Raw genomic sequence first — 12,355 nt, forward strand, 5'->3', positions numbered from 1 at the left:
AAATAACCTTTTCATGAGATTGAATTACTTTCTTAATGAAAAATGACCATTAGGTTGTGGGATAATTACAGATTGTGGCTTTCCTGAATTTTTAAATGAGACATTTTTCTTTCATTGCCAGTAGCTTAGAGACTTCTGTGATATACGTTTGTGGTGTGAAAGCATTTTTCTTTTTAAATGTTCAAAGAACTAAACATATGATTTACGAAGAGTTGAGTATGTATGTGTGGTGTATGCTGTATGTGTGTATTTGTTGCAGGGGGTGTAGGAATCATAATTGTTGGAAATACATGTTCCTTCAGGAAGTTCCTGTTTTCTAGATATTCCTATTATAGAGGAAAATAAGACAGTGTGCACAGAGTTATGAGCGAAGGCCATCACGACAATCACTGGTATTCTCAAATCTGCCTATAATTGAACCGAAACTGGAAATCCATGGTCTCTAAGTAAAATACCTTGTTCATTAGATACAGTTCTAATGTGTGCTCAGAGATCATCTTTACTGATTACCACCTGTTACTAAAGCATTTTCACACGTACATCCAGAGTTGTTATTCATGTTTATTCTACCCATACCCCTTTTATATGACCACAAATCTGAGTGAGGATTTCTAGACTTTAGGAGGAACCACACGCCCAGAGAAGAGATTTGGCAAGGCAGCCAGGGAGTGATGGGGCCCTTCCTGCTGAGAATGCAGCACAACCCAGAATGCAGTTCTTTCACAGGACACTGAATGACCATGGCGGGCAGTTGGAAGGCATGACCTTGACAGCTCCTCCCACTTTAGGAATCTACTAATCAAAACTTTGATCTCATACTGATATTCAAAAACAAATAAAAACCTGAAAATACAAAAGTCATCTGTATACTTGAAAAAACAAAAAACATGTGTTTAACCTTGGCATAAGTTAACAAATATAATGGAATAAAGATGATGGGAGTAAAATTTGTCCAAATAGTAAGAAATTTGTAATAAAACACAGTGATAGTGACAACTACTCTAATATCATAGACTGGAAAAATGAGTCAAGCCAATTAATAAGTACATTTTATAGGGAAGTCCAATGACAAATGGTTTCTGCTTCAACTCATATTTTATATTAAGTAATTTAAAGGAAACATTAAATCATACTTTGCAATAATAAAATATTTAGGCAGTCTAGAAATTTTAATTATAATCAATATGTATTAATTCACTGCTCTCAATCACAAATGTCTATTTGAGGCATATCTGCTGTGAGGCATTAGTAACTTCCCTCTGCAGTACTTATACATAGCATGCAGTCTTTATTGGTTATTTCCTTAAAATCTGCTACTATTGTTGATGTTCTTTATAGAGCTGATAGTAATCTCTGAAGCACAAACACTTGTTCTGTTTCCACTGTGATAAATGAAACCTTTCCCTGATCCATTTGAAACATTTATCACACTCAGGGTAAATAAGAAGGAAGGCATCATCAACTATGTTTAAACACAGAATATTGTGAATGTTCAACAAGACTGTGACAGAAGCAGCTAAAAAACCTTTCCAATTGCTTAAGGATGGCTGGGTTTTTCTCCACCCCTTTGCAGTATTTTTATATGTATAATTTTAAGCATAGTATTTTTCCCCTACAACCCTGGTATCTGTCCTTGACCCACACGCTACAAAGAAAAAACGACTGACTTTGTGAATACAACTTTAAGTCCACAATATGACACCATGTTTTAAAAATAATTTTAAAAATCCAAAACAGTATTTTGTTTTGTTTTTGTTCTCCTTCAAAGAAAGCTTGTCTGTACAAGTCCATCAGTGAATATTTCTCCTCATTCTCTGAGACGATGTGGCAGTTGAGTAATCATGCAGGCTGCTCTAAAAATGTATGTGTCTAGTTAATTTAGGCAGTTTATTTTGATAGCATTCACCTCTTTTTGATTATAGCAGGTGTTTCAAGGATAAATTTGCTGGAAATTGTATTTTGTTTAAACAACAGCAGCAGGTACATTTATGGCCTTACTATATTAAAAAGCATTTATTGCCTGGCAGCAATAGATAAAATTACAGACATTTATGGTAGTAATTGGAGCTATTACTCCTGCATGAAGTCTCATGGAGACCAACTTATTGCCCTCTGTATTTACATTTGTTACTGGTAATTGTAAAAGTTGATTTTTAAAAATTTGTGCCTTATTTTTTAAAAATTGTCTTTTATTTCTCAATGAAAGGTCCACCAGAAAATCTACAAGAATTATAAATGTAGTCTCTCCATTATTCACATAGCAGAATCTCATTTTAATGACTAATATATACATAAAATGCATTCCTATATCCTAGCCCACAGAATATATTATACTTTTTTGCTCATGTATACAAGAATCCTGTCAATATAGACTAAATTTAACAACCAGAGTACAAATCTTAAGAAATGTTCTTTATTCCCAAACTATAACAATTTATAAATCACTACAAGTCAGGAATATTAAGAAAGCTAGATTTTATTAACACTCTTCTTACACTGCATCCAAACACCGTGGTGGCAGAAGGTCAAAGTAAATTAGTCTTTCCACTGCTCTGGGATGAGAAAAATACCCTCTATTGCTTCCAGATACAGATGTGTCTACCATTGTACATTTCTGCAGGATTTGGCTTCCAATTTGAAGAGACTTAGATCTAATATGGCAATTTTGCGGTCCCTCCAGGTTCATTCAAATGGAATTCCACCTGCTGATTAATGATGGCCTTGCTTCTCCCTCCCAGGTTTTAGCTCTCAAAGTGACTAGAGAGCCCACAGGCTCAGGACTACTGCAATGATTCCTCCCTTAGTGCAATGACTCTTCCCATAAGGTTTCTTCCTGTGAATCACCTAAGGTACCACCTATGTTTCATTTATGTTAAAAAAAGATCCGATTGCTTGGAGTTGAAATTTAAAGTTTAAGGTTCTTTTTACAATTGTACTCTGAGAAAGGCAGACACTGAAGAACAGGTAAGGATATATATATATATATATCCTTATATATCCTTATATATCTTTATATATTTGTGTGTGTGTATATATATATATGTGTGTGTGTGTATATATACATATAAATAAAAAAGCAGTTCAGTGAATCAAAGGCTTGAAATAATTAGAAACACATGTTGTAGTACTTCCAAAGCCTTAAAAAAACCCAGCAAAACCCTCTATTTAAATCCCTTGTAATGAAGCTAAAGATTTACATAATGACTTAGTTTTTAGTGAAATGGAGGAAGTACCTAGCCAACTATCTTTTAAAACAACAAAGCAGGAAACATTTAATTACAATGTGAAAAAAATCTAAGCCATTAATCAAAATTTTAATTACAATATCTACAAGGCATTAAAGCATGATAGAACATTTGTTCATTGCATTAAATACCTAATGTTAAATCATTACACAATCTTTTAGGACTAAATATTGTATAATTGAAGAAAAAGGTAAGGTTTAGTTGAAAACTGATTTCGCACTTTCTGCTCTTATGTCTGGGGAAGAAAAATATTTATTACTGTTTACTTAGTTTCTGTTAAGATAAAAACACTTGACTTGAAGAAAACTGTTCTCCTGATGAAGACTAATAAAGACTAACCATTTTCAGAAGCCACTGTTCCTCGGTTCAATGAATGAAGTTGAAAACTGAATATAGTCATGTGTTGCTTAATGACCTGAATACGTTGAAATGTGTTGTTAGGCTATTTCATTGTTGTGCGAACGTCACAGAGTGCACTACACAAACCTAGATGGTAGAGCCTACTGCACACCTAGGCTATATGCTATCTCCTGTTGCTTCCTGGGCTACAAAGTTGTATGGCGCATGTTACCGTACTGAATACTGTAAGCAGCTATAACAAAATGGTGAGTACTGTGTATCTAAATATAGAAAGTGTACAGTAAAAATACAGTATAAAAGATAAAAATTATTTACCTGTACAGGACACATAAATGCAGCTTGCAGAACTGGAAGTTGCTCTAGGTAAATCAGTGAGTGAGTGGTGAATGAATGTGAAGGCGAAGACATTATTGTACATTACTTGGACACTACTGTAGATTGTATGAACACTGTACACTTAAGATACACTAAATTTACAAAACAGCATGAGATTAAATCAAGAACAAGATGTATGAGGCCACTGTTGATGTAACACAACATACTGTTTTACAGCAAACTATAAACACTGTATGATTAGGCAACACTAAATTTATAAAAAGTATATTTTTCTTTACAGTAAACTAAGCTTACTATACAAACTTTTTACTTTACAAATGTTTTAATTTTTTTAACTTTTCAATTATTGAAATAATGCAGCTTAAAAGACAAACATAGTAAAACTACACAAAAACATTTTAAAATAAAAATCCTTATTCTATAAGCATTTTTTAATTACTTAGTTTTTTTAGCTTTTTAAACTTTTTTGTTAAAAAAAAAAACTAAGACACACACTAGCCTAGGGCCTACACGGGGTCAAGATCATCAATATCACTGACCTACACCTCCACATATTGTCCCACCGGAAGATGGCAATGGCAAACATGGAGCTGTCAGCTCTTATGATAACAATGCCCTTTACTGGAAGACCTTCTGAAGGAGCAACCTGAGGCTCTTCCAAAGGAGGCATCACTTTTTTCAGAAATATGTCCATGGTGATTTGGTTTGTTTTTTTCTTCTCATCATATATTTGCTTGTAAGCAGATAATATACCACGAACATACCTCTCTATTAATGACATCTACGAAGTCACCAGGCCATAGAAATATTTTAGCTCCATTGTAATCTTATGGGACCACCATCACTTATGTACTTTGTCACTGACTGAAACATTGCACATGACTATACACAAATGGATAAAAGACAACAGCCAGATCATTATACAAAATAGAATTCTGATCCACAATCTGTAGCAACTAGTCCAGAAAGCCAAGCTCTGTAGCAATAGGCCCCAAATGATCAAGGCTTAATAAATGCCAGCTTTCTCCTTCCCCCAGACCACTTCCAATGTAAAACCAATCAGACAAGGGCAAATATACTCCCTAACCAATCACATAGGAGGCACTGCTACTAGATAGCCTGCCTCCAAATTTCTAGTCACTTAAACATACATGAAGCCTCCCCTTTCCCCACCAGAAATTCTCCTGCCTGCCTTTGAATCTCTGCCAAATGCAAGTGATGGTGGATGGCTCCCTTGCTATAGAGCAAGCTCTGAATAAATAGCCTTTGCTAGTTCTCATTTAGGTGGTCTCTATTTCCACAAGGTCAAATAAAGGCTTCCTTTTTTATAGTAAAAAGAAAACTCAAAGAGATAGAATAATTTTCTTCAAGAAATAGTATTAAGTATTTAGTGATTCAAAATTAATCAAAAACACAAAAAGTGAAATATATATGTGTGTGTGTGTGTATGTGTGTATAATTCCACATTTTCTACTGCCCCAGAAACATGAGACATGAGGAATTCTTTGGCAGCTCAGTTTCAACTACTATTATTCATCAACTTATTAACTGTCAATTATTCACTTAAAAGTTAAAAAAATATACTATTAAAGAGTTAAAAATATTTCAATTATGTAGGAAAATATTATCTTTCAATAACTGTCATAAAATACCCTGGAGAAGAGGCCCTCACACAGTTGAAAAAAAGTAACGGCAGCTACAACCTACCGGCGGATCTGACTGTACACTCCTGCAGTGATAAGTAATTACACAAGATTTCCAAATCTAATTTTCTTTTAATCTTCATTTCTTCGTTTCTGTGTCCTGCTCTCCACGTGATACCTTTTAACTGGACTTGTAACTTCAACAACCATTTGTTTCTCAAAAATGACTCAATGACATTCCATTTCTTGCCATTGCATTGTGTTCTTAGATCTTATGGTTTCTATGTTTGCCCATATTGTAACCACCAGCTCTTGCATGACTTCGCCCTGTCATTCCCCCACCCAGACCATGGACCTCTTGTTTTGACCCTGATCTGCTGAGCTTGACCAAGCCATGTCTGCTACCTGGTACTCGGCTAGAGATTCATGGTAATCTTTCAGCATTACAGATAACCACTAAAGTTATGGTTATAATTCTTAAGGGTATGTGCAAATACCCAAGATGTTATGTTAAAAAAAAAGGAGGTATAATTTCAACTATATACACAAAAGTACACAGAAATAATGTTTGTTTTTTTTTAAAGATTCTATTTATTTATTTTTAGAGAGGGAAGGGAGGGAGATAGAGAGAGAGAGAAAGAAACATCAATGTGCGGTTGCTGGGGGTTACGGCCTGCAACCCAGGCATGTACCCTGGCTGGGAATCGAACCTGCGACACTTTGGTTCGCAGCCCGCGCTCAATCCACTGAGCTATGCCAGCCAGGGCTAGAAATAATGTTCAAAATATTTTAAGTAATTTTTCTGGCACAAGTGTAAGTCGTTTACATATGTTAATTCATTTAATCCTTTTAATAACTCTTTGAAGCAGGTTTTATAATGAACCTCATTTTACAGATGAGGCACAGAGTGTTTGAGTAACTTGCCCACAGTGCCCAGAAGTTAAGAGCTAAAGCCAGGATTTGTACTCAAGCAAACTGTATTCAGAATTTGTGCTTTTAGCCAGTATGGTATATTGTTGCTAATCAAATTGGTAAAAGCCTGGAGTAGGTTGTACCTGTCACTTATTAGGAGGCAAAAGCAAGTTACTTCTCTGTTTCTGTTTCTTCATCTGTAGTACAGGTACCTGCATCTCATAGGGCTGTGGAAAGAACTAAAGGAGTTACTATATGTGAAGTGCTAAGAAGAGCACTTGGCACACAGTGAACACTTAGTAAGTATCAGTTACTATTATTATCATCATATTAGGAAGATTTACCAAAATGACACCTACATGAATCTGATTATATTCACATGTAAGAATATAAGACTGATGTTTCTAGATATTCCTTTAAGTGATGAAAGCATATGAAATTTTGTGAATTCTTCCTAAATACTGATATAGACGCTGAATATAAAAGGGCTATGATAGAAAACAATAACATCATCATAGCAATATTGTTATATAATAATAAACATTTATTAGGTATTGACTTGTGTCAGACACTGAACCTGATGCTTTATAATAACTCTGTAAGGTAAGTAATATAATTAGTCCAATTTTACAGATGAGGCAAAGGAGGAATAGAGAGGTATATAGCACCTTGCCCTGTGTCACATGACTAGTAAGTCGTATAAATATAAATCCTGGGTACCAAGGGAAGATGTGTGAGATAGGCTCCATTTTTTTCTGGGTCTTTATGGCTAGCATAGTTCCACTAAGTTTCTGAAACTTTTGTTGAATAAATGAGAAACTGACTAAATGTGTGATCTCTACCTTCTAAAAATTTGTATTTCTTTATTTTACAAATACAAATTGAGGTGAATTTATTTATTTTACAAATACAGAGAGGCAAAGAGAGGGAGAGAAATATTGATCGGTTCCTTCTTGTGCCCTGACTGGGGGCAAAACCCACAAGCCAGGGTATGTGCCCTAGCCGGGAATCAAACCAGCAACCTTTCGCTTTGCAGAGTGAAGCCCCACCGAGTCACATGGGTCAGGGCTGATTGCTACCTTCTAATTCACAGCATGCTGATTGCCCCCTCTCCCCTTGAAATATTGTTTTCATATTATTTTTATAATCAAAAACAAAATTGTACTTTAAAAAGATTCAGAGATTAGAATAATTCTTGACTAGTTATAGATTTAAATCTATTCTGATAATAATCACACATGTTTACTTTTAGTTTTAAATTCCACCAGAGTAGTAATGTAACACTTGTGGGTACTATTGGGTCTAATAGAGAACAATCCAAAAGATAAAAACACACCAGCAAAGAAAAGTGTAAGAGAAATAAACAGAAAAAAATAAAGAGAGAACAAAAGTAAAAGATACAGAGTCACAGTGAAACAACAATACTTGTAGATGATTTTATAATGTTAGGTGATACTGACATCTGCTCTAGTAGATGTCCTCAGACAGCCCTTCTAAGGAATTAATTCCTGAACCTTACTCACTTAATCATAAATGAGGTATTAACTAAGAGTGGAATGATCTAGGATTTGGCTGAATCTATTGACGCTCATAACAAAACTTCTTTTTCTACCTTTAGCCACGTTATTCCTGGTTTGGGCAGATTTGAGTTGGGTCTCTGGGTGTATAATGACTCTACAAGTGACCACCAGGAGCATCCTCTATAACCAACTCTAAAAAGGGAACAATTAACAAAGTCCATTCAAGCTAGCATATGACAAAAATCTTTTATCCCCATTGTGGTACATACTACTTGTATTTTGGACAATATACTTATTTTCCTAACTGTAATTTGTTTAAGCTAATATAAAATATGTTTATATTCTTGAGAACTAGCAACAGTAACAAGCGATGCCAGAAACAGGGACAAGCTAGCCTGCAATAAAAATCTGATCGCAACCTCATGAAGAATATAGAAAGTAAAATATTGATATATTATAGGATCTCATCAAAACATACATAATGTAATATGCAAAAAGAACAGAAAAGGAGATTTACTTTTTTGTAATTCTCTGCTAAGAAGCATACAAGGAATAAACTGAACTTAAAAGTAAAACAAACATTTGATTCAGTGCCAAATAAATATGGGCTTACTTACTACTAACACAAGATCATTTAAAAGAAATTTATATTGGATTTAAATAATGGAAGCCCTTTATAATTTATCTCCCACATATCTATGCTCCTTAAAAATTAATCTAACAGTGATTAGTAAAATATACTGATCTGAAAATAATTCATTTTCTCCCCTCAAACACCAAGTTAAAACCTCTAAATGTCCAAAATAGCCTCATTTGAGTGAAGGTTATTTTTTTGGCCAAAATAAAGGTGAGGTTTTGGTTTTGGTAGAGGCAAGGATTGAGGAAGAATGGGATCCACTACCATGGATCAGTGTCAGCTCTGATGAAGGAGGATAATGAGTCTGAGACACCTCATATGTAACCAGGTTCTTTGTATTTCTGATACATAAAAAACATTTCTCTACTCACTAATATGGTATTTTCTCAACTCAGTGTATAATCTTATTTTCCTTAAAGAAGCTGAATACAAAGTTGCCCATAAAGCTGTATTTCCCATTTGCTACACTTGACATACTTAGACAAAAGAAAAGGTTTTGAAATACTGGACACAAAGATCCAATGATAAGTCTCAATCAAATATGACTTTAGGTCAGTATGTTTTAGCACAAAAATCTAAATTCAAAGTGATATTCACATACTGTAAAAAATGCTATAAAAAATACCCAAAACTTTATCTGACATTTTGAAATGTTGCCTATAAAGCCTGATTGCAGTGAATTTGCCACAGTGTATTCTCATAAGATCAAGGCTAGTCATGTATGGCATGAGACTAAGAGTCCAACTTTCAACTGGTTAATTCTTCCTCAAGCAGAACACTGTTCTCTATGAACCCACAATTTTGATTACTATGATACTGGTTTGTAATAGAGTCTGACCTGCACTTAATTTTGTAAAAATGTACATGTTAGCAGTTACATTTATATGTCTTCTTTATTCAGTTACTTCTATTATGTGGAAATTAATGACAGTGTTTACTAACAAATAAAATAACACTCTTGTTATCGTATTGGGTTCTAAATGAAATGTTTGATTTCAAGAGTTTACTTAGTTTTAAAGGAAACAAATTAAACTTGCTTCCTTGTGGGATTAAGATGTACTTGAGAGTTCTCCACCACACAATTATTTTAACATGTCATTCTAATTCACAATAGTCATTTTTAATTTTAGGAAGAGACTTTGTTCTAACAAAAATGTGATTTTTAGAAAAAAATATTTTTGCAGCTTATAACTTTCAACACAGATCCAATCAGTAAAGAAATTCTTACTAGTGAGTATTTATAGATAAGGGATACGTAAACAGTGAATTCACTCTCAGCATAGACAAATAATAGCTGTCCTCCACAATGATTGAATGTATGGTAAGCAGCCTGTAGAATTTTCCCACTTACTTGTATAAAGTTTGTTTCACAGCTATTCACAGTCTAGTAATACCTTCATTCTCCTTATCCTGTTCTACAACTGACCCAGGAGTCTAGGCTACCTATTACTTGCTCCAGGATACTGTTCCACAAATCCAAGTCCAGACATACTAAGAATAAATCAGCTTCCAGGGCACTCTGAAAACAGGAATTTTTGTAGGGCTTCTACTTAGGGGGCAGACACAGGACCTTGTTTTCAGAGTGACACCCTTCCCTAGAACATTGTTCCATAATGCTGAGGCTTGTCTCCAGCCTGCAAGGATGAAAATCCTTTAATTTCTTTAACTAGATGTCTCTCTAACCCTTTCTGTAAAGAATACTGTATTATAGTACTAATGAGAATAACATTGTCTAGTCACTTATTAACTCATTCTGAAGTTCTTACTTATAAATTGTAGGTAAAAGGAAAGTAGAAACTTGATTAAATGGGCCAGTTCACCTGGCTTAATCCCCAAATCTTACTGCACATAATTTCTTAGTTATTTTCTTAATATTTAACTTCTAATCATATGTAGTTAATAGATAATATAAGGCAGCTTCCAGGAAGTTGTCTATTTTACCATTCAGCAGAGTTCTTAATCATCTACTAAGTCTACTCAGTTGGTATGCAGTCATGGAATTTCAATTTTATTCACTATTCACCTAAACAAAAATACAATCACAAAAAATATATATCAAAATATACTGAGAAAATACCTTTCAATTCCAGGGAAACATGAAGTGGTGCAAAACATTTTAAAGATCTATTCCTTGTTTTGTTTTTTTGACCATATTACATTATTTATTCATTCAATGTCAATTTATTGAGTCTGCAATAACACAGTAACTGGAAACTGAACCCTAACATCCTTCTTAAATCACTGGTATGAGAGTGCCCTTGACCCTGAATTTGCCTTATAAAAGTCTATTTGAACAAAATGTGTTCTCTCTTCCATACCTTATTGTCAGTCCTAATCGTGACTTTCAGTTGTGGTAGTACACGTTCCACTTCTAGACTCCATTCTGCAGCATCTGTTGTGGATTCTAAAATATCTTCTTGTTTGGCAGACTCGTTCATATCCTAAGAAAGGAAAGATATCACAAGATGGTGAGTTTATAAAAAGAAGTAGTAAAATTGTGAGGCATTTTAGCAGGACTACACAATTTATACCAAGCATGGTAGTGTTAAAATTATAGTGACAGCAGAAATTCTTTTCTGTCCTCATCCATGTTGAAAGAAAATAATGCACCAACTTGGTAGAACAGCAAAATAAGTATATTTTTTAAAAGAAGCAAATACATGATTCAACTATTTTTAAATAAATTTTATTGTAGTTTTCCCATTACCATTTAACTATTTTTATATTTTTGAGATACCATAGTGCATTCAATGGGAATACTATCAAATGGAGAAGCCATTTTTGTGTGTCACTTGGTAACAGTAGAGAAGATACACACGTTTGATATGAAAACATTTTCTTACTGACAATACAAACCCCCAATCTGAAAGGCAAAAAAGATAAGATCATATGGTATTTGTCTTTCACCTACCATATGATCTCATCTTTAACAGGAACCTAAACAACAAAACAAACAAACAAGCAAAATATAACCAAAGACACTGAAATAAAGAACAGGCTGACAGTGTCCAGAGGGGAGAGGGGAGGGAATTTCAGGGGAATTTCAGGGGAAAAGGGGAAAGGTTTACAAGAGCAAGTATAAAGGACACATGGACAAAAACTAGGGGCGGTGGAAATGAGAGGGAGGTGGGGAGGGCTGGGTAGGTGGGCTGGGATGGGAGTAAAAGATAGAAAATTGTACTTGAACAATTAAAATAAAATAAAAAATAAATAAAAGAAATGTGACCACTAACAAAAAAAAAGATAAGATCCTAAAAACAAAGGGCTTATCATTTATAGATTTTTATACTCATAATTAAAGTGATATTCTGGTTAGGGTAAAATATAACATAGCTTAAAAATGTAATTTAATGTAGACCTATCTGAACTCAAACAGAGTGGGGACCAAATTTCTTCACTTGGCTTCTGCTGTCGAGTAACAAAGTCAATTTATACCTGTTTTTGAATAAAAAAGGGAACCTTTCTCCCCCACCCACCATTTTCTCAGCCCTTCACATTTCAGCACTGAGTATATATAAATCTGAAAATGTAAAAAATATATAAATCAATGATTTAAAATAAAGTCTAAAGCATTAACTTCAGTAGCAATTTTTTCTATTTAGTTACCTTGATAAATTACAGGAAAATGTAAGGAAAAATATAAAATTTATTATTGTACAATAATACAGAAAAAAAAAGAAAGCCAAGAGACATAAGCAGCCA

General features: G+C 34.1%; 1 protein-coding gene across 1 annotated transcript in view; it reads right to left on the bottom strand.

Annotated features, from left to right (window-relative positions):
* Positions 1-12,355, bottom strand: part of IFT57 (intraflagellar transport 57) — a 74,597-nt gene that overhangs the window by 19,382 nt on the left and 42,860 nt on the right. The window contains exon 6 of the mRNA XM_045851374.1: positions 10,972-11,094. Within this exon, the coding sequence (XP_045707330.1) occupies positions 10,972-11,094 (123 nt within the window). The remainder of the gene's footprint in view (positions 1-10,971; positions 11,095-12,355) is intronic.

This window comes from Phyllostomus hastatus, unplaced genomic scaffold (assembly GCF_019186645.2).
Source record: "Phyllostomus hastatus isolate PE091 unplaced genomic scaffold, TTU_PhHast_1.1 phas_contig_86, whole genome shotgun sequence".
In the NCBI taxonomy this organism is placed as follows: domain Eukaryota; kingdom Metazoa; phylum Chordata; class Mammalia; order Chiroptera; family Phyllostomidae; genus Phyllostomus; species Phyllostomus hastatus.